This window comes from Haliotis cracherodii, unplaced genomic scaffold (assembly GCF_022045235.1).
Source record: "Haliotis cracherodii isolate W230 unplaced genomic scaffold, xgHalCrac1.p SCAF_8, whole genome shotgun sequence".
In the NCBI taxonomy this organism is placed as follows: domain Eukaryota; kingdom Metazoa; phylum Mollusca; class Gastropoda; order Lepetellida; family Haliotidae; genus Haliotis; species Haliotis cracherodii.
Genome location: NW_027266341.1, coordinates 59,389,854 through 59,413,316, shown reverse-complemented (window position 1 = coordinate 59,413,316; position 23,463 = coordinate 59,389,854). Strand labels below are relative to the sequence as shown.

At 45.3% G+C, this 23,463-nt stretch overlaps 1 protein-coding gene across 1 annotated transcript in view; it reads right to left on the bottom strand.

Moving 5' to 3' along the window:
- LOC139449654 (uncharacterized) overlaps positions 1-23,463 on the bottom strand; it is a 99,583-nt gene that overhangs the window by 57,837 nt on the left and 18,283 nt on the right. Inside the window, exons 11-26 of the mRNA XM_071231134.1 lie at positions 20,709-20,831; positions 19,830-19,906; positions 19,443-19,643; positions 17,376-17,556; positions 16,608-16,730; positions 15,714-15,743; positions 14,359-14,528; positions 13,592-13,724; positions 12,311-12,541; positions 10,101-10,292; positions 8,990-9,118; positions 7,615-7,828; positions 6,890-7,081; positions 6,575-6,789; positions 4,188-4,336; positions 2,367-2,529 (exon numbers count right to left, since the gene is read on the bottom strand). Coding sequence (XP_071087235.1) covers positions 2,367-2,529; positions 4,188-4,336; positions 6,575-6,789; positions 6,890-7,081; positions 7,615-7,828; positions 8,990-9,118; positions 10,101-10,292; positions 12,311-12,541; positions 13,592-13,724; positions 14,359-14,528; positions 15,714-15,743; positions 16,608-16,730; positions 17,376-17,556; positions 19,443-19,643; positions 19,830-19,906; positions 20,709-20,831 — 2,523 coding nt within the window. The remainder of the gene's footprint in view (positions 1-2,366; positions 2,530-4,187; positions 4,337-6,574; positions 6,790-6,889; positions 7,082-7,614; positions 7,829-8,989; positions 9,119-10,100; positions 10,293-12,310; positions 12,542-13,591; positions 13,725-14,358; positions 14,529-15,713; positions 15,744-16,607; positions 16,731-17,375; positions 17,557-19,442; positions 19,644-19,829; positions 19,907-20,708; positions 20,832-23,463) is intronic.

Here is a 23,463-nt window from a genome sequence, read left to right as displayed (position 1 = left end):
ACAGCTAACAAGGACTGGGAGTTAACCTGACTACATGTACAACAGCTAACAAGGACTGGGAGTTAACCTGACTACATGTACAACAGCTGACAAGGACTGGGAGTTAACCTGACTACAGATACAACAGCTAACAAGGACTGGGAGTTAACCTGACTACATGTACAACAGCTAACAAGGACTGGGAGTTAACCTGACTACATGTACAACAGCTAACAAGGACTGGGAGTTAACCTGACTACATGTACAGCAGCTAACAAGGACTGGGAGTTAACCTGACTACATGTACAACAGCTAACAAGGACTGGGAGTTAACCTGACTACAGATACAACAGCTAACAAGGACTGGGAGTTAACCTGACTACATGTACAACAGCTAACAAGGACTGGGAGTTAACCTGACTACATGTACAACAGCTAACAAGGACTGGGAGTTAACCTGACTACATGTACAACAGCTGACAAGGACTGGGAGTTAACCTGACTACATGTACAACAGCTAACAAGGACTGGGAGTTAACCTGACTACATGTACAACAGCTAACAAGGACTGGGAGTTAACCTGACTACGTGTACAACAGCTAACAAGGACTGGGAGTTAACCTGACTACATGTACAACAGCTAACAAGGACTGGGAGTTAACCTGACTACATGTACAACAGCTAACAAGGACTGGGAGTTAACCTGACTACGTGTACAACAGCTAACAAGGACTGGGAGTTAACCTGACTACAGATACAACAGCTAACAAGGACTGGGAGTTAACCTGACTACATGTACAACAGCTAACAAGGACTGGGAGTTAACCTGACTACAGATACAACAGCTAACAAGGACTGGGAGTTAACCTGACTACAGATACAACAGCTAACAAGGACTGGGAGTTAACCTGACTACATGTACAACAGCTAACAAGGACTGGGAGTTAACCTGACTACATGTACAACAGCTAACAAGGACTGGGAGTTAACCTGACTACACATACAACAACTGACAAGGACTGGGAGTTAACCTGACTACAGATACAACAGCTAACAAGGACTGGGAGTTAACCTGACTACATGTACAACAGCTAACAAGGACTGGGAGTTAACCTGACTACACGTACAACAGCTGACAAAGACTGGGAGTTAACCTGACTACAGATACAACAGCTAACAAGGACTGGGAGTTAACCTGACTACATGTACAACAGCTAACAAGGACTGGGAGTTAACCTGACTACATGTACAACAGCTGACAAGGACTGGGAGTTAACCTGACTACAGATACAACAGCTAACAAGGACTGGGAGTTAACCTGACTACATGTACAACAGCTAACAAGGACTGGGAGTTAAACTGACTACATGTACAACAGCTGACAAGGACTGGGAGTGAACCTGACTACGTGTACAACAGCTAACAAGGACTGGGAGTTAACCTGACTACATGTACAACAGCTAACAAGGACTGGGAGTTAACCTGACCACATGTACAACAGCTGACAAGGACTGGGAGTTAACCTGACTACATGTACAACAGCTAACAAGGACTGGGAGTTAACCTAGTTACAACAGCTAACAATATGGTTCAATATTATGGTATACCTGTGACTTGGTCCAGTCAGTATTGAGGGCTACCTGTGATGTGTCCAGTCAATATAGAAAGATACCTGTCATGTCAGTATTGTGGGGGTACTTGTGACATGGTCCAGTCAGTATTGTGGGGTACCTGTGACATGGCCCAGTCAGTATTGTGGGGTACCTGTGACATGGCCCAGTCAGTATTGTAGGGTACCTGTGACATGGCCCAGTCAGTATTGTGGGGTACCTGTGACGTGGTCCAGTCAGTATTGTGGGGTACCTGTGACATGGCCCAGTCAGTATTGTGGGGCACCTGTGACATGGCCCAGTCAGTATCGTGGGGTACCTGTGACGTGGTCCAGTCAGTATTGTGGGGCACCTGTGACATGGCCCAGTCAGTATTGTGGGGCACCTGTGACATGGCCCAGTCAGTATTGTGGGGTACTTGTGATGTGTCCAGTCAGTATTGTGGGGCACCTGTGACATGGCCCAGTCAGTATTGTGGGGTACTTGTGACGTGGCCCAGTAAGTATTGTGGGGCACCTGTGATGTGTCCAGTCAGTATTGTGGGGCACCTGTGACATGGCCCAGTCAGTATTGTGGGGTACTTGTGATGTGGTCCAGTCAGTATTGTGGGGTACCTGTGATGTGTCCAGTCAGTATTGTGGGGCACCTGTGACATGGCCCAGTCAGTATTGTGGGGTACTTGTGATGTGGCCCAGTCAGTATTGTGGGGTACTTGTGATGTGGTCCAGTCAGTATTGTGGGGTACCTGTGATGTGTCCAGTCAGTATTGTGGGGTACCTGTATTTCGTGGAGGGTGATAGAGATGGTGTCCCCCTGCCGCAGCTGATGAGACTTGGGTAAGTCAAGCTTCTTGTTGTAGTTCTTTAGTTTCACCTGGTCCGGAACAACCACGGCGGGACCCGGAAACACCTGGACCAGGGCGCCCGATGTCTCGTTCTGTCTGGAAACAAACACAGGAGACTGTTGCCACCACACACACATTGCTATCTGGTGGGGAGTACACGGGTGAGGAGTACACCAGTGTACATCAGTGGGGTGAACACAAGTGGCGAGAACACAAGTGGGGAGAACACAAGTGGGGAGAACACCAGTTGGAAAAACACAAGTGGGGAGAACAAGTGGGGAGAACGCAAGTGGGGAGAACACAAGTGGGGAGAACACAAGTGGGGAGAACACAAGTGGGGAGAACACAAGTGGGGAGAACATCAGTGGGGAGAACACCAGTGTGGAGAACACCAGTGGGGAGAACACAAGTCGGGAGAACACAAGTCGGGAGAACACAAGTGGGGAGAACACCAGTTGGAAAAACACAAGTGGGGAGAACACAAGTGGGGAGAACGCAAGTGGGGAGAACACAAGTGGGGAGAACACAAGTGGGGAGAACATCAGTGGGGAGAACATCAGTGGGGAGAACACAAGTGGGGAGAACACCAGTGTGGAGAACACAAGTGTGGAGAACACCAGTGTGGAGAACACAAGTGGGGAGAACACAAGTGGGGAGAACGCAAGTGGGGAGAACACCAGTGTGGAGAACACCAGTGTGGAGAACACCTGTGTGGAGAACACCAGTGGGGAGAACACAAGTGGGGAGAACACAAGTGGGGAGAACACAAGTGGGGAGAACATCAGTGGGGAGAACACAAGTGTGGAGAACACCAGTGGGGAGAACACCAGTGTGGAGAACACAAGTGGGGAGAACACAAGTGGGGAGAACATCAGTGGGGAGAACACCAGTGTGGAGAACACCTGTGTGGAGAACACCAGTGGGGAGAACACAAGTGGGGAGAACACCAGTGGGGAGAACACAAGTGGGGAGAACATCAGTGGGGAGAACACAAGTGGGGAGAACACAAGTGGGGAGAACATCAGTGGGGAGAACACAAGTGGGGAGAACACAAGTGGGGAGAACATCAGTGGGGAGAACACAAGTGGGGAGAAAACAAGTGGGGAGAAAACAAGTGGGGAGAACACCAGTGGGGAGAACACAAGTGGGGAGAACACCAGTGTGGAGAACACCTGTGTGGAGAACACCAGTGGGGAGAACACAAGTGGGGAGAACACCAGTGGGGAGAACACAAGTGGGGAGAACATCAGTGGGGAGAACACAAGTGGGGAGAACACAAGTGGGGAGAACACCAGTGTGGAGAACACCTGTGTGGAGAACACCAGTGGGGAGAACACAAGTGGGGAGAACACCAGTGGGGAGAACACAAGTGGGGAGAACATCAGTGGGGAGAACACAAGTGGGGAGAACACAAGTGGGGAGAACACCAGTGGGGAGAACACAAGTGGGGAGAACACAAGTGGGGAGAACATCAGTGGGGAGAACACAAGTGGGGAGAACACAAGTGGGGAGAAAACAAGTGGGGAGAACACAAGTGGGGAGAACATCAGTGGGGAGAACACAAGTGGGGAGAACACAAGTGGGGAGTACACCAGTGGGGAGAACACAAGTGGGGAGAACACAAGTGGGGAGAAATCAAGTGAGGTCTTGTTACATGGTAGACAGGAAGCCTCACCACACAAACAATGCAGGGATTAATATGTCTGTGTCCACTGACCCATGCCAATTCACTACTAAAGAAAGAGTTGGCTTACTTCTTAAGGCAGATGGGGTCTCCTCCGATCTGGAGGCTGATACAGTCCACCTGGTTGTACATCACACCATCCAGCGGCACCACATCGGTCAACTCCGACTTGTCCCCCTGGGAAACCTCGCAACATGGACGCAGCAACGTCCGTAGTGTCTGGAACATACACCAATAACACTGTTTATACAAACACATGTACAGTCATCTGTATGTACAACCACCTGTATGTACTGTATGTACAGTCATCTGTATGTACAGCCATCTGTATGTACAGTCATCTGTATAGTCATCTGTATGTACAGCCATCTGTATGTACAGCCATCTGTATGTACAGCCATCTGTATGTACAGTCATCTGTATGTACAGTCATCTGTATGTACAGCCATCTGTATGTACAGTCATCTGTATGTACAGTCATCTGTATGTACAGCCATCTGTATGTACAGCCATCTGTATGTACAGTCATCTGTATGTACAGCCATCTGTATGTACAGCCATCTGTATGTACTGTATGTACAACCATCTGTATGTACAGACATCTGTATGTACAGTCATCTGTATGTACTGTATGTACTGCTATCTGTATGTACTGTATGTACAGCCATCTGTATGTACAGTCATCTGTATGTACAGACATCTGTATGTACAGTCATATGTATGTACAGCCATCTGTATGTACAGTCATCTGTTTGTACAGCCATCTGTATGTACAGCCATCTGTATGTACACCCATTTGTATGTACTGTATGTACAGCCATCTGTATGTACAGTCATCTGTTTGTACTGTATGTACAGTCATCTGTATGTACAGCCATCTGTATGTACAGCCATCTCTATGTACAGTCATCTGTATGTACAGTCATCTGTATGTACAGCCATCTGTATGTACAGTCATCTGTATGTACAGTCATCTGTATGTACAGCCATCTGTATGTACAGCCATCTGTATGTACAGTCATCTGTATGTACAGCCATCTGTATGTACAGCCATCTGTATGTACTGTATGTACAACCATCTGTATGTACAGACATCTGTATGTACAGTCATCTGTATGTACTGTATGTACTGCTATCTGTATGTACTGTATGTACAGCCATCTGTATGTACAGTCATCTGTATGTACAGACATCTGTATGTACAGTCATATGTATGTACAACCATCTGTATGTACAGTCATTTGTATGTACAGCCATCTGTATGTACAGCCATCTGTATGTACACCCATTTGTATGTACTGTATGTACAGCCATCTGTATGTACAGTCATCTGTTTGTACTGTATGTACAGTCATCTGTATGTACAGCCATCTGTATGTACAGCCATCTGTATGTACAGCCATTTGTATGTACTGTATGTACAGCCATCTGTATGTACAGTCATCTGTATGTACAGCCATCTGTATGTACAACATCTGTATGTACAGTCATCTGTATGTAGTCATCTGTATGTACTATATGTACAGTCATCTATATGTACAGCCATCTTTATGTACACCCATTTGTATGTACTGTATGTACAGCCATCTGTATGTACTGTATGTACAGTCATCTGTATTTACTGTATGTACAGTCATCTGTATGTACAGCTATCTGTATGTACAGCCACCTTGAACATACACCAATTTTTTCACCTTTGTTTTCTATAGTATATAGTAGTTCTTACAGGTAAATATGATCTCTGCCTCATAGCATTTATTCACCTGATGCAGGAGTAAGCATATGCTCTGAAATGTGTTCCTCATAATAAAGAAGTTGACATCCATATATTCTCTTCCTTAGCCATCTGTATGTCTTTATGTATGAAGGTGAGCTACAGAGGATATTTACATGTTAACATCAAATGCAATTTCATTAAGATCTGACATTTCATTCCAACACATACCTCTCTGCACATAGATCTGACAACCTCTGTCAGTGTCTCACACATCTCTCAGATGAGTACGAAATGAGCACCAGTGATGGGCATATATGATACAGTGACCCCGCACTATTGCGCCCTTACATAACAGCTAACTAGGTTACAGCATTCGGTTATGTATTGCTCGCAAAATGCATGTATATTTTTAAGTTTTACACAGACACGATTTTATTGTTGTTTATTTTTCATTTGTACTGAAGGGTTCTCATTTCATAATCTATCACTCTGTACTGTGTACTGTTGTGTTGGTCACCTACCCTACAATAAACCACTGATCATCAATTATTTGAACCCCAAAGGTGGCATTGTGGCAAGGGATCCTCGTATTTCCAATACTGTAAGGACATCACCAATGGGAGGACTGACAACTGGGATATGTGAAAAAATGTAACATGCCATCACAGGCTCTAGTAGGAAAATACTTGACATATCCATGACCATGTCCAACAGTCCCCTTCACCAGTTGACCGACTTACCCACAGATGCTGGGCGCACCTCCTACAGATTCCACAAGACTTGCAGCCAGTCACTTTAGTCCCGCACTCACACTGCCGCAGGTACTGTCCCATGATGCCGTTGTACTTGCACTCTGACCCCAGGTCACAGCAAAGGTTACAGAGGGTGCAGATGCTCTGGATGGCCTCAGCATCAGACATCTTCCACTCGTGTTTACATCCGACAGAAGTATTGGCTGCAAGGCAAGGTTCAGAAATCAGCACAAGATGCTCATGTTCTCACATGTTCCCCTCTGTCATTCATCACCAAGATAGTGAAACGTCTTGTCAACTTACCAAACCAGTGAGGCACATCTTCCTGAATGATTGGAAGCAGCCCACAGCTTTCAAGATGGCTGTCGATGACGTCTGCTAGGATACAGAACACGTTCCAGGTGTATTCTTCAACATGGTAGCGGGTGTCATCATTGATTGGGCCAACATCAGAGTCTGGCACGAAACACTTGGACTCTATGGTCAGAGCATCCACTGGAACAAGGTACAGAAAGATGGGCATATACACAAATACTTGGACTCAAGGGTCAGAGCATCAACTTGAACAAGGTAAGGAAAGATGGGCATATACACAAATACTTGGACTCTATGGTCAGAGCATCCACTGGAACAAGATACAGAAATATGGGCAAATACACAAATACTTGGACTCTATGGTCAGAGCATCCACTGGAACAAGATACAGAAAGATGGGCATATACACAAATATACTTAACAACAAAAAACAACAGTTTCTGTGACACCAATGTTTTAGTGTATTTTTCAAACAAGTAAAGTTTGATTTTCAATATTGTAGTACATGTATGGAATCAAGTCACAAAAACGCAACTGCTACAGAAAAGCATGCATTCCATGCAAAAGTTGACTTTTATGCAAGCCCCATGCATATACACAAATATTTAACTTTAGGGTCAGGGCATCCACTGGAACAAGACAATGTAGGACAGACAGATAAACACATGGATTCTCCATCTCAGTTCCCCCTGACAGGGTAGGATGCTACTAACCGGCCTTCTCCACAGTGTGCTTCACGATGGTTGTCTGAACAGCTCCACTCTGGAAAACTCCTCCTTCTTTCATCATCAGTTGGAGTCGAGAGAACTGCGAGCACAGCGTCACCAACACAGTCAGGAGCCCAGTCGGCATCCCCATCCCAAATTTGTACGTCCTCCACATCAACACACTGTCTGCAGGTCTCTTGCCCTTGGCCCAGTAGTCAGACTAGAGAACAGGAATGTTTAGAACACATGGAGAACAATAGGACTTGAGCAGTCACAGTATATGTAGGACTAGAGGACAGGAACAATCACAGTATATATAGTACCAGAGGACTTGACCAGTCACAGTATATGTAGTACCAGAGGACTTGACCAGTCACAGTATATGTAGTACCAGAGGACTTGACCAGTCACAGTTTATGTAGGACAAGAGGACTTGACCAGTCAGTGTATATGTAGGCCTAGAGGACAGGAACAATCACAGTATATGTAGTACCAGAGGACTTGACCAGTCACAGTATATGTAGTACCAGAGGACTTGACCAGTCACAGTATATGTAGTACCAGAGGACTTGACCAGTCACAGTATATGTAGTACCAGAGGACTTGACCAGTCACAGTATATGTAGTACCAGAGGACTTGAGCAGTCACAGTATATGTAGTACCAGAGGACTTGAGCAGTCACAGTATATGTAGTACCAGAGGACTTGACCAGTCACAGTATATGTAGTACCAGAGGACTTGACCAGTCACAGTATATGTAGTACCAGAGGACTTGACCAGTCAGTTTATGTAGGACTAGAGAACAGGAACAATCACAGTTAATGTAGGACTAGAGAACAAGAACAATCACAGTTTATGTAGGACTAGAGAACAGGAACAATCACAGTTAATGTAGGACTAGAGAACAGGACCAATCACAGTTAATGTAGGACTAAAGAACAGGGTTATACAGGGTGTAACTACACACAATATCAGGGTTATACAGGGTGTAACTACACACAATATCAGGGTTATACAGGGTGTAACTACACACAATATCAGGGTTATACAGGGTGTAACTACACACAATATCAGGGTTATACAGGGTGTAACTACACACAATATCAGGGTTATACAGGGTGTAACTACACACAATATCAGGGTTATACAGGGTGTAACTACACACAATATCAGGGTTATACAGGGTGTAACTACACACAATATCAGGGTTATACAGAGTGTAACTACACACAATATCAGGGTTATACAGGGTGTAACTACACACAATATCAGGGTTATACAGGGTGTAACTACACACAATATCAGGGTTATACAGTGTCTATTTGTCCACTCGCCTACAAGAGTTATGAAACCATCTAGTGAAACCATCTGGCTACTAACCATGTTTGTGTTGCCCGTAGCAACATGCTGTGTGAGGGTGAAGAGATGTGAAGGGTCTGACGTGTCTGTCCTCAAACACGGAACTCGGAGCAGACCCATCTGCAGCAGTAGGTGTTTCAACACACTTGTCTGTGGAGAAAAGTATGCAATTTAACGACAACAAGGTCATTACAAGGTCACAACAAGGTCACAACAACAAGGTCACAACAAGGTCACAACAAGGTCACAACAACAAGGTCACAACAACAAGGTCACAACAAGGTCACAACAAGGTCACCACAAGGATCTGGTCACAAGTGAAACTCCAGGGCATGTGGTGCTTATTCTGTGTTAATGGTGGCACAGGGTCCTGTGTACAAGTCACAGATCAGGTGAAGCTACACAGAGAGTAGTTGGATGGGTGACTGTTTGACTCCTGACAGCCCCATACTGAAGCACATATAACACATGTGGTGTCTCCCTAGACAGGGGGCTTTTACTTCTAAATATGCCTCTGTTCACCCAGCAGTGAATGGATACCCGGAAGGATGAGATGATATTGTGACTGTTTACCTTCTTGCGTCTCATGGGTTGTATACTCCCCATGGAGCTGAGAATGAACATTGAGTGTACACTGATCAATTAACTGGTGAGGTGAGGTGAAATGGGGTTTAGCGTCACATCATAGATTATTGCACTTATATAGCTACGTGCATGTAGGTATGTGTGTTTGTGTGGCTGCTTGTACTAGTCCGGACTGATGCCGATTTATAGTGCTAGCTCACTGAGATACCATGCCGCAGTTTAACATGAATACCCCACTCAAACACAGTATACTAACTCCGTGCCGACCAAGCCTTGTTTTAGCCCCTTAATGCTGAGCGCCAGACAGGGAAACAAGTACTATCTTGTAACGTCTTTGGGTATGACGCGGCCGGGGATCGAACGCCGGACCTTCCGCTCTCCGGGCGGACACTCTACCACTAGACCACGGAGGCGGTCCAATTCATTAACTGTATTAATAATAACGTAAAAGATCCTGTGAGCAGCCAAGCTGGAACTCTTTATAGATTATTACTATTATGATGAATGGCCACAAGACTTGTGGTGTGACCAGTACTGGACACCCTACCTGTTCCTTGTCCATTTCTCTTGCTGATGTGATGGTGTTTTCTTCCCACAGCAGAGTTGCCTCCCCTACTACCACTGCCCGCTTGTCCGGACACCCCCCCTCCACAGATGCCACTCGGTCAAACATCTTCTGGAGAAACCCTCTGTCCACAGCAAACTCTACACAGTTGAACTTGACATGGAGCAATTGGCCCTGCAACAATGAACCATGTGTGTCTGTTGAGTGTATTGCTATGCAGGTGTCAATAGAGTGCATTACTGTGTAGGTGTCAGTACTGTGCATTGCTGTGGAGGTATTCATGTGTGTCAGTAGAGCGTATTGCTGTCCGGATATTCATGTGTGTCAATAGAGTGCATTGCTGTGTAGGTGTCAATAGAGTGCATTGCTGTGGAGGTATTCATGTGTGTCAGTAGAGTGTATTGCTGTGTCAGTAGTGTATTGCTGTGCAGGTATTCATGTGTGTCAGAAGAGGGTATTGCTGTGCAGGTATTCATGTGTGTCAGTACAGTGTATTGCTGTGCAGGTATTCATGTGTGTCAGTAGACTGTATTGCTGTGCAGGTATCCATGTGTGTCAGTAGAGTGTATTGCTGTGCAGGTATTCATGTGTGTCAGTCCAGTGTATTGCTGTGCAGGTATTCATGTGTGTCAGTGGAGTGTATTGCTGTGCAGGTATTCATGTGTGTCAGTAGAGTGTATTGCTGTGCAGGTATTCATGTGTGTCTGTAGAGTGTATTGCTGTGCAGGTATTCATGTGTGTCAGCAGAGTGTATTGCTGTGTAGGTATTCATGTGTGTCAGTCCAGTGTATTGCTGTGCAGGTATTCATGTGTGTCAGTCCAGTGTATTGCTGTGCAGGTTTTCATTTCTGTCACTCCAGTGTATTGCTGTGCAGGTATTCATGTGTGTCAGTACAGTGTATTGCTGTGCAGGTATTCATGTGTGTCAGTACAGTGTATTGCTGTGCAGGTATTCATGTGTGTCAGTACAGTGTATTGCTGTGCAGGTATTCATGTGTGTCAGTAGAGTGTATTGCTGTCCAGGTATTCATGTGTGTCAGTAGAGTGTATTGCTGTGCAGGTATTCATGTATGTCAGTAGAGTGTATTGTTGTGCAGGTATTCATGTGTGTCAGTAGAGTGTATTGTTGTGCAGGTATTCATGTGTGTCAGTACAGTGTATTGCTGTGCAGGTATTCATGTGTGTCAGTACAGTGTATTGCTGTGCAGGTATTCATGTGTGTCAGTACAGTGTATTGCTGTGCAGGTATTCATGTGTGTCAGTACAGTGTATTGCTGTGCAGGTATTCATGTGTGTCAGAAGAGGGTATTGCTGTCCAGGTATTCATGTGTGTCAGTACAGTGTATTGCTGTGCAGGTATTCATGTGTGTCAGTAGACTGTATTGCTGTGCAGGTATTCATGGGTGTCAGTGGAGTGTATTGCTGTCCAGGTATTCATGTGTGTCAGTACAGTGTATTGCTGTCCAGGTATTCATGTGTGTCAGTAGAGTGTATTGCTGTGCAGGTATTCATGTGTGTCAGTAGAGTGTATTGCTGTGAAGGTATTCATGGGTGTCAGTCGAGTGTATTGCTGTGAAGGTATTCATGGGTGTCAGTCGAGTGTATTGCTGTGAAGGTATTCATGGGTGTCAGTAGAGTGTATTGCTGTGCAGGTATTCATGGGTGTCAGTAGAGTGTATTGCTGTGCAGGTATTCATGTGTGTCAGTGGAGTGTATTGCTGTCCAGGTATTCATGTGTGTCAGTACAGTGTATTGCTGTCCAGGTATTCATGTGTGTCAGTAGAGTGTATTGCTGTGCAGGTATTCATGTGTGTCAGTAGAGTGTATTGCTGTGAAGGTATTCATGGGTGTCAGTCGAGTGTATTGCTGTGAAGGTATTCATGGGTGTCAGTCGAGTGTATTGCTGTGAAGGTATTCATGGGTGTCAGTAGAGTGTATTGCTGTGCAGGTATTCATGGGTGTCAGTAGAGTGTATTGCTGTCCAGGTATTCATGTGTGTCAGTACAGTGTATTGCTGTGGAGGTATTCATGTGTGTCAGTAGAGTGTATTGCTGTGGAGGTATTCATGTGTGTCAGTACAGTGTATTGCTGTCCAGGTATTCATGTATGTCAGTAGAGTGTATTGCTGTACAGGTATCCTAGTATTTATACAAAAGCGGTCAGATCTGAGATATGGAAGTAGGAGGACTCACCATGTTGTGCAGGATCTTGACAGCCTGTGTGTAGACCTGGCAGGAGTTATTCAGGATGTCCTCGGTCAGATTCTGTAAGCTGGACACAGACACAATGCTGTGTGCTCCTACAACAGCTACAATTTTTTCCAGGCCCTTCAGTACAAATGTGTGGACGTCATATTGCATTGGGTAGTTGTTCCGGTGACTCTCATGGAGACCAATCAGCTTCTCCACCAGCATGTCATACCCCTGGACATAGAATGGGAACACATTATCTACACCATACAAAAGTGCAATATTATTGTGGTTTTGTTATAGGACTGTCCAAAAACAGAGAGCTCTTGGAGTTTAGATAGATTCTTTACCAACATCTACCTTTCCTACCTTGACCTTGAGAGATTCTCTACCAACACCTACCTCTCCTGACTTGACCTTGAGAGATTCTCTACCAACACCTACCTCTCCTGACTTGACCTTGAGAGATTCTCTACCAACACTTACCTCTCCTACATTGACCTTGAGAGATTCTCTACCAACACCTACCTCTCCTACCTTGACCTTGAGAGATTCTCTACCAACACCTACCTCTCCTGACTTGACCTTGAGAGATTCTCTACCAACACTTACCTCTCCTACCTTGACCATGAGAGATTCTCTACCAACACCTACCTCTCCTACCTTGACCATGAGAGATTCTCTACGAACACCTACCTCTCCTGACTTGACCTTGAGAGATTCTTTACCAAAACCTACCATTCCTACCTTGACCTTGAGAGATTCTCTACCGACAATTACCTCTCCTACCTTGACCTTGAGAGATTCTCTACCGACACCTACCTCTCCTACCTTGACCATGAGAGATTCTCTACCGACACCTACATCTCCTACCTTGACCATGAGAGATTCTCTACCGACAATTACCTCTCCTACCTTGACCTTGTGAGATTCTCTACCGACACCTACATCTCCTACCTTGACCTTGAGAGATTCTCCACCGACAATTACCTCTCCTACCTTGACCTTATGAGATTCTCTACCGACACCTACATCTCCTACCTTGACCTTGAGAGATTCTCTACCGACAATTACCTCTCCTACCTTGACCTTGTGAGATTCTCTACCGACACATACATCTGCTACCTTGACCTTGAGAGATTCTCTACTGACAATTACCTCTCCTACCTTGACCTTGTGAGATTCTCTACCGACACCTACATCTCCTACCTTGACCTTGAGAGATTCTCCACCGACAATTACCTCTCCTACCTTGACCTTGTGAGATTCTCTACCGACACCTACCTTTCCTGACTTGACGTTGACAGACATGAAGTGGAGTCTGTCCTTGTGTTGACAGATTCTCTGCAGACACTCCAGATTCCAGCACAGACGACTGTAGTAGTTCTGGCCCTGGAAGTCCAGGGAGGCCAGCTTCCTGGAAGAGTGGGAAACAGTTTGTGTAGGTTCACAGTGTCTCCAGTCTCCTGCATTGCATATTCAACACTGCATTAAATGGGTGTGTCACCTGCAGAGCATATTCAACACTGCATTAAATGGGTGTGTCACCTGCAGGGCATATTCAACACTGCATTAAATGGGTGTGTCACCTGCAGAGCATATTCAACACTGCATTAAATTGGTGTGTCACCTGCAGGGCACATTCAACACTGCATTAAATGGGTGTGTCACCTGCAGGGCATATTCAACACTGCATTAAATGGGTGTGTCACCTGCAGGGCACATTCAACACTGCATTAAATGGGTGTGTCACCTGCAGGGCACATTCAACACTGCATTAAATGGGTGTGTCACCTGCAGGGCATATTCAACACTGCATTAAATGGGTGTGTCACCTGCAGGGCATATTCAACACTGCATTAAATGGGTGTGTCACCTGCAGGGCACATTCAACACTGCATTAAATGGGTGTGTCACCTGCAGGGCACATTCAACACTGCATTAAATGGGTGTGTCACCTGCAGGGCATATTCAACACTGCATTAAATGGGTGTGTCATCCTGCAGGGCACATTCAACACTAACAATATTTGGAGATCAAGAGATTCTTACTTTTCAAGCCTTTGGACTTCTGACTTTAGGTCTGCAATCATTGTGATATCCTTCTGAAGATCAAGGCTGTTTTCAATCAGCTGAAGTTTGGCCTTCTCATCCGACCCCTCCCCGGAAGCCACAGACACCACAACAAACTGACATCCATCAGGGGGCACAGCCGCTTTCTCCTTGGAGTGAGGCAGACAAAGTCAGCTCGTCAGTAGAGATAAGTAAGATAAAGGAAGTGGGTACTTAGTGTAGGTAGTACTGGGTACTCTCCACATCTGTCAACTCAGCACACCTGTCAACTCCACACGCCTGTCAACTCCACATACCTCTCAACTCCACACACCTGTCAACTCCACATACCTCTCAACTCCAAAAAACCTGTCAACTCCACACACCTGTTAACTCCACGTATCTGTCAACTCCACACACCTGTCAACTCCACACAACTGTCAACTCCACATAACTCTTAACTCCACACACCTGTCAACTCCACACAACTGTCAACTCCACACAACTGTCAACTCCACACAACTGTCAACTCCTCACAACTGTCAACTCCACATACCTGTCAACTCAACACACCTGTTAACTCCACACACCTGTCAACTCCACACAACTGTCAACTCTACATAACTGTCAACTCAACATACCTGTCAACACCACACAACTGTCAACTCCACATAACTGTCAACTCCACACACCTGTCAACTCAACATACCTGTCAACACCATATACTTGTCAACACCACACACCTGTCAATGCACATACCTGTCAACTCCACACATCTGTCAACTCCACATACCTCTCAACTCCACATACCTGTCAACTCTACACACCTGCCAAATCCACACACCTGTCAACTCCACATACCTGTCAACTCCACATACCTGTCAACTCTACACACCTGCCAACTCCACACACCTGTCAACTCCACATACCTGTCAACTCCACACACCTGTCAACTCCACACACCTGTCAACTCCACACACCTGCCAAATCCACACACCTGTCAAATCCACACACCTGTCAACTTCACATACCTGTCAACTCCACATACCTGTCAACTTCACACACCTGTCAACTCCACACACCTGTCAACTCCAACATACCTGTCAACTCCACATAACTCTTAACTCAACACACCTGTCAACTCCACATACCTGTCAACTCCACACAACTGTCAACTCCACACACCTGTCAACTCCACATAACTCTTAACTCCACACACCTGTCAACTCCACACACCTGTCAACTCCACACACCTGTCAACTCCACATACCTGTCAACTCCACATACCTGTCAACTCCACACAACTGTCAACTCCACATACCTGTCAACTCCACACACCTGTCAACTCCACATACCTGTGCTTGTTTCTGGGTCTTGTCATCTTCCTGAAAACAAAATACACAATGATCAAATATTAATACTTCATATGGAACAATTTCATACTCAGAAATGATTTAAGAGAAGTGGTCACTTATATATAAGCCAATGAGCTGAAGAAGCAATATTAAGTATTACATCAAAATCAGGGTTTTCAAATCTCAGTTTGACAAGCTTGAACCAATGAGGTACCAGAAGTGACAGTCTGGTTTTCTGCTGTTTGGAGTAGTCAGTTGTATCATGGAAAGGTCATGATGGGTGGACAGTCCAAAGTAGGATGCAAAAAGTCCTACAAGACCATCGATAGGGAGCTAGTTGAGTACTACATCCCTCCTTTGGGACAGGGAGGAAGTGGCAACACTGAGGTCTGTCTGTCTGTCACACATACTTGCTTCATGGCAGGGAGGAAGTGGCAACATTGAGGTCTGTCTGTCTGTCCGTCACACATACCTGCTTCATGGCAGGGAGGAAGTGGCAACATTGAGGTCTGTCTGTCTGTCACACATACTTGCTTCATGGCAGGGAGGAAGTGGCAACATTGAGGTCTGTCTGTCTGTCTGTCTGTCACACATACTTGCTTCAAGACAGGGAGGAAATGGCAACATTGAGGTCTGTCTGTCTGTCACACATACTTGCTTCATGGCAGGGAGTAAGTGGCAACATTGAGGTCTGTCTGTCTGTCTGTCTGTCTGTCTGTCACACATACTTGCTTCATGGCAGGGAGGAAGTGGCAACACTGAGGTCTGTCTGTCACACATACTTGCTTCATGGCAGGGAGTAAGTGGCAACATTGAGGTATGTCTGTCTGTCACACATCCCTCCTTCAGGACAGGGAGGAAGTGGCAACATTGAGGTCTGTCTGTCACACTTACCTGTTTCACGACTGGGTAGCACCCAGGAAAATAGTTTGCCAGCTGGACTCGGTCTGTTTCATGGTGGAGGGCAACGCAGGGGAACAATCCATCACTCTGGTAGGAGAACTTCGCTTCATGCACCTGCAGACATGCAGCATGTCATGTATTTGTTCAGACCCAGTCAGCAACATTCTGGCAATCACATTTGGGCAAACAGGTCATCCCATACTGTCATCACACACACCCAACCAAGTCACCAAGCCACTTATGACAGCATAGAGCGCTTGGGACCTATTCTTTCTGAAAAAAAGTCCCAATGGAAGACAAGCCCTCGAGTGCTAGGAACCTATTATTACCCAAATAATTCCCAAGGAGAGACAAGCCCTCGAGTCCTTGGGATCTATTATTACCCAAATAATTCCCAAGGGAAGACAAGCCCTCGAGTGCTAGGAACCTATTATTACCCAAATAATTCCCAAGGGAAAACAAGCCCTCGAGTCCTTGGGATCTATTATTACACAAATAATTCCCAAGGGAAAACAAGCCCTCGAGTGCTAGGAACCAATTATTACCCAAATAATTCCCAAGGGAAAACAAGCCCTCGAGTCCTTGGGATCTATTATTACCCAAATAATTCCCAAGGGAAATCAAGCCCTCGAGTGCTAGGAACCAATTATTACCCAAATAATTCCCAAGGGAAGACAAGCCCTTGAGTGCTAAGAACCTATTATTACCCATATAATTCATAAGGGAAGACAAGCCCTCGAGACAAGCTGCATCATGTACCTTGACACCATTCTTGGTAAAATACACATCTAGCATCTGCTGGGGCTGAAGTCGTCCATCTTCTGTCAACTTTGTTGTCTCCATGACAATGCCACAGCCAACAACATCTCCAACACCATACAGGGTGTTCACAGAATCCATGAGGCTTGAGCGGCTTCCATGGGCGGAGTTGTGATAGAGCCTGGAAGGAAAGATGGAAGATCACAAACATGTAGGAAGACAGTTGATCATTCATCTACCCAGGCAAGGGAGATAATAACTGTAACAGTCCAGTTTCCACCCTTGCCAAAGTAGGCTGGAATTTCGTGGCTGGATCGTAGTGACACCAGTGGCTGTAATGACAGGTTATGAACCGAATATCGATTTTGTTCCTAGATTTTGATTGGACAACGCATAGACTCATAGTCCAGCCAAAATAAAACTCCATCATTCCAGCCTAGTTTGGCAAGGGTGGAAACTGGACTTTTATAGTCAGTCAACACCCTTGCCTCGGGAAGAAGTTACCCATTGTGCAGGTTTTCAATTGTAAACAGTTATCAATTGTGCAGATGTTGGATTGAAAACAGTTATCAATTGTGCAGATGTTAGATTGTAAACAGTTATCAATTGTGCAGATGTTAGATTGTAAACAGTTATCAATTGTGCAGATGTTAGATTGAAAACAGTTATCAATTGTGCAGATGTTAGATTGTAAACAGTTATCAATTGTGCAGATGTTAGATTGTAAACAGTTATCAATTGTGCAGATGTTAGATTGTAAACAGTTATCAATTGTGCAGATGTTAGATTGTAAACAGTTATCAATTGTGCAGATGTTAGATTGTAAACAGTTGTGCATTGTGCAGGTTTTAGGGGTATCAGAACCAGAGTACATGAATTCTTGATGGAGAGGGTTATCAGAACCTGGGTACAAATATTCTTGATGGAAAGGGTTATCAGAAGCAGGGTTCAAGAATTCTTGATGGAGAGGGGTATCAGAAGCAGGGTTAAAGAATTCTTGATGGAGAGGGTTATCAGAACCTGGGTATATGAATTCTTGATGGAGAGGGGTATCAGAACCTGGGTACATGAATTCTTGATGGAGAGGGGTATCAGAACCTGGGTATATGAATTCTTGATGGAGAGGGTTATCAGGACCTGGGTATATGAATTCTTGATGGAAAGGGGTATCAGAACCTGGGTACAAATATTCTTGATGGAAAGGGTTATCAGAAGCAGGGTTCAAGAATTCTTGATGGAGAGGGGTATCAGAACCTGGGTATATGAATTCTTGATGGAGAGGGGTATCAGAACCTGGGTACAAATATTCTTGATGGAGAGGGGTATCAGAAGCAGGGTTCAAGAATTCTTGATGGAGAGGGGTATCAGAAGCAGGGTTCAAGAATTCTTGATGGAGAGGGGTATCAGAACCTGGGTATAAGAATTCTTGATGGAGAGGGTTATCAGAACCTGGGTACATGAATTCTTGATGGAAAGGGGTATCAGAACCTGGGTACAAGAATTCTTCATGGAGAGGGGTATCAGAACCTGGGTACAAGAATTCTTCATGGTGAGGGGTATCAGAAGCAGGGTTCAAGAATTCTTGATGGAGAGGGGTATCAGAACCTGGGTACAAGAATTCTTGATGGAGAGGGTTATCAGAAGCAGGGTTCAAGAATTCTTCATGGAGAGGTGTATCAGAAGCAGGATTAAAGAATTCTTGATGGAGAGGGGTATCAGAACCTGGGTACATGAATTCTTGATGGAGAGGGGTATCAGAACCTGGGTACATGAATTCTTGATGGAGAGGGTTATCAGCACCTGGGTACATGAATTCTTCATCGAAAGCGGTATCAGAACCTGGGTATAAGAATTCTTGATGGAGAGGGGTATCAGAAGCAGGATTCAAGAATTCTGGATTGAGAGGGTTATCAGAACCTAGGTACAAGAATTCTTGATGGAGAGGGGTATCAGAACCTGGGTACATGAATTCTTGATGGAGAGGGTTATCAGAACCTGGGTACATGAATTTATGAGATCAGGATGGAATTATTTAAGATATTTCAAAATGATGAAGAGTCAACTCACTGGCCATTGTCAGCATGGTATGCAATGGAGCCGTACAGCCAGCCAGGCATGTTGTTGATGATGTAGTTGCGGTCACACAGACCGATGCCAATGTGCTTGCTGGTGGACATGCTCTGAATCTGCATCTCAAAATATCTCAGCTGGGCATTCAATGGCGTCTTGGACACATATAGCCCAAAAGGTGCACGAGCATCAAATTTCCTGGTCAAAAGAAAAAACACATATGGTCAATGTTGCCTGTGATGGTTAGAGCTGTGTGAATCTATGCTTCTAAAGGCTTATATTTCTATCATCAGTCAGTTTTACAGACTGCCGAATATCAATGAAAATGCCAACAAAGGCACTATAAGTAATGTGGGTCAAGAAGGTACCGTGATGCCTCCTCACCTGTACTGAAGGGTGCCATCATCATACACATTGATGTAATTCGCACGGCCCATTGTCAACTTGTCCATGGCTGATGGCTGAAACAGTATAACAGGTGCTTGAACTCAAGTTTCTACAGTGACAGGTGCTTCAACTCAAATTTCTACAGTGACAGGTGCATGAATGCAAGTTTCTATAGTGACAGGTGCTTGAATGCATGTGTCCATAGTGACAGGTGCTTGAATGCATGTTTCAAGAGTGTCATATGATTGAATGCATGTTTCTGCAGTGAGAGATATACTGGACACGTTCATTTTGAAGCTTTGTGGGAGTCAGTGTACAGCCTGAGTAAATATGGGGTGTGACCAACTGCATGTTTTCACTCACCTGTCACATGTATGTTGTGACACACCTCTGTTTTGTGACTACCTGTGATCTGTATGTTGTGCTACACCTGCAAGTTTCCTCTCACCTGTCACGTGTATGTTGGGACACACCTGCATATTTCCTCTCACCTGTCACGTGTATGTTGGGACACACCTGCATATTTCCTCTCACCTGTCATGTGTATGTTGGGACACACCTGCATATTTCCTCTCACCTGTCATGTGTATGTTGTGACACACCTGCATATTTCCTCTCACCTGTCATGTGTATGTTGTGACACACCTGCATATTTCCTCTCACCTGTCACGTGTATGTTGTGACACACCTGCATGTTTCCACCCACCTGTCACGTGTATGTTGTGACACACCTCTCTTTTGTGACTACCTGTGATCTGTATGTTGTGACACACCTGCAAGTTTCCTCTCACCTGTCACGTGTATGTTGTGACACACCTCTCTTCTGTGACTACCTGTGATCTGTAAGTTGTGACACACCTGCATGTTGCCACTCACCTGTGACCTGTATGGTTTCCGGTAGTCCAGGACTTTCACCTGATGGCCATCGCTGTCCATACAGACTTGGAACACACATCTGTGACCCAACCTTGCACGGTAGACCACGTCACAGCTGCCAACCTGCACAAACACAATGTTCAACACTGACTACCCCTTGCATTGCTATGTGCCTACAGGATATTGGTGAAGGTATGTGCCTACAGGATATAGGTGAAGACAGGTGCCGACAGGATATAGACGAAGACAGGTGCCTACAGGATATAGGTGAAGACAGGTGCCTACAGGATATAGGTAAAGGAATGTGCCTACAGGATATAGGTGAAGGCATGTGCCTACTGGATATAGGTGAAGGAATGTGCCTACAGGATATAGGTGAAGACAGGTGCCTACAGGATATAGGTGAAGGCATGTGCCTACTGGATATAGGTGAAGGAATGTGCCTACAGGATATAGGTGAAGACAGGTGCCTACAGGATATAGGTAAAGGAATGTGCCTACAGGATATAGGTGAAGACAGGTGCTTACAGGATATAGGTGAAGGCATGTGCCTACAGGATATAGATGAAGGCATGTACCTACTGGATATAGGTGAAGGAATGTGCCTACAGGATATAGGTAAAGGAATGTGCCTACAGGATAAAGGTGAAGACAGGTGCTTACAGGATATAGGTGAAGGCATGTGCCTACAGGATATAGGTGAAGGCATGTACCTACTGGATATAGGTGAAGGAATGTGCCTACAGGATATAGGTGAAGACAGGTGCCTACAGGATATAGGTGAAGGCATGTACCTACAGGATATAGGTGAAGACAGGTGCCTATAGGATATAGGTGAAGGCATGTGCCTACTGGATATAGGTGAAGACAGGTGCCTACAGGATATAGGTGAAGGCATGTGCCTACAGGATATAGGTGAAGGCAGGTGCCTACTGGATATAGGTGAAGGAATGTGCCTACAGGATATAGGTGAAGACAGGTGCTTACAGGATATAGGTGAAGGCATTTGCCTAGAGGATATAGGTGAAGGCATGTACCTACTGGATATAGGTGAAGGAATGTGCCTACAGGATATAGGTGAAGACAGGTGCCGACAGGATACAGGTAAAGGAATATTCATACAGGATATAGGTGAAGACAGGTGCCTACAGGATATAGGTGAAGGCATGTACCTACAGGATATAGGTGAAGACAGGTGCCTATAGGATATAGGTGAAGGCATGTGCCTACTGGATATAGGTGAAGACAGGTGCCTACAGGATATAGGTGAAGGCATGTGCCTACAGGATATAGGTGAAGGCAGGTGCCTACTGGATATAGGTGAAGGAATGTGCCTACAGGATATAGGTGAAGACAGGTGCTTACAGGATATAGGTGAAGGCATTTGCCTAGAGGATATAGGTGAAGGCATGTACCTACTGGATATAGGTGAAGGAATGTGCCTACAGGATATAGGTGAAGACAGGTGCCGACAGGATACAGGTAAAGGAATATTCATACAGGATATAGGTGAAGACAGGTGCCTACAGGATATAGGTAAAGGAATGTGCCTACTGGATATAGGTGAAGGCATGTGCCAACTGGATATAGGTGAAGGAATGTGCCTACAGGATATAGGTGAAGACAGGTGCCTACAGGATATAGGTGAAGACATGTGCCTACAGGATATAGGTGAAGGCAGGTGCCTACAGGATATAGGTGAAGGGATGTACCTACAGGATATAGGTGAAGGAATGTGCCTACAGGATATAGGTTAAGACAGTTGCCTACAGGATATAGGTGAAGACAGGTGCCTACAGGATATAGGTGAAGGCATGTGCCTACAGGATATAGGTGAAGGCATGTACCTACAGGATATAGGTGAAGACAGGTGCCAACAGGATATAGGTGAAGACAGGTGCCTACAGGATATAGGTGAAGACAGGTGCCTACAGGATATAGGTGAAGGCAGGTGCCTACAGGATATTGGTAAAGGCAGGTGCCTACAGGATATTGGTAAAGGCAGGTGCCTACAGGATATTGGTAAAGGCAGGTGCCTACAGGATATTGGTAAAGGCATGTGCCTACTGGATATAGGTGAAGGAATGTGCCTACAGGATATAGGTGAAGACAGTTGCCGACAGGATATAGGTAAAGGAATATTCATACAGGATATAGGTGAAGACAGGTGCCTACAGGATATAGGTAAAGGAATGTGCCTACTGGATATAGGTGAAGGCATGTGCCAACTGGATATAGGTGAAGGAATGTGCCTACAGGATATAGGTGAAGACAGGTGCCTACAGCATATAGGTGAAGACATGTGCCAACAGGATATAGGTGAAGGCAGGTGCCTACAGGATATAGGTGAAGGCATGTACCTACTGGATATAGGTGAAGGAATGTGCCTACAGGATACAGGTTAAGACAGGTGCCTACAGGATATAGGTAAAGGAATGTGCCTACAGGATATAGGTGAAGACATGTGCCTACTGGATATAGGTGAAGACAGGTGCCTATGGGATATAGGTAAAGGAATGTGCCTACAGGATATAGGTGAAGGCATGTGCCTACAGGATATAGGTGAAGACATGTGCCTACAGGATATAGGTGAAGGCAGGTGCCTACAGGATATAGGTGAAGGCAGGTGCCTACAGGATATTGGTGAAGGCAGGTGCCTACAGGATATTGGTGAAGGCATGTGCCTACAGGATATAGGTGAAGGCAGGTGCCTACTGGATATTGGTAAAGGCATGTGCCTACAGGATATTGGTGA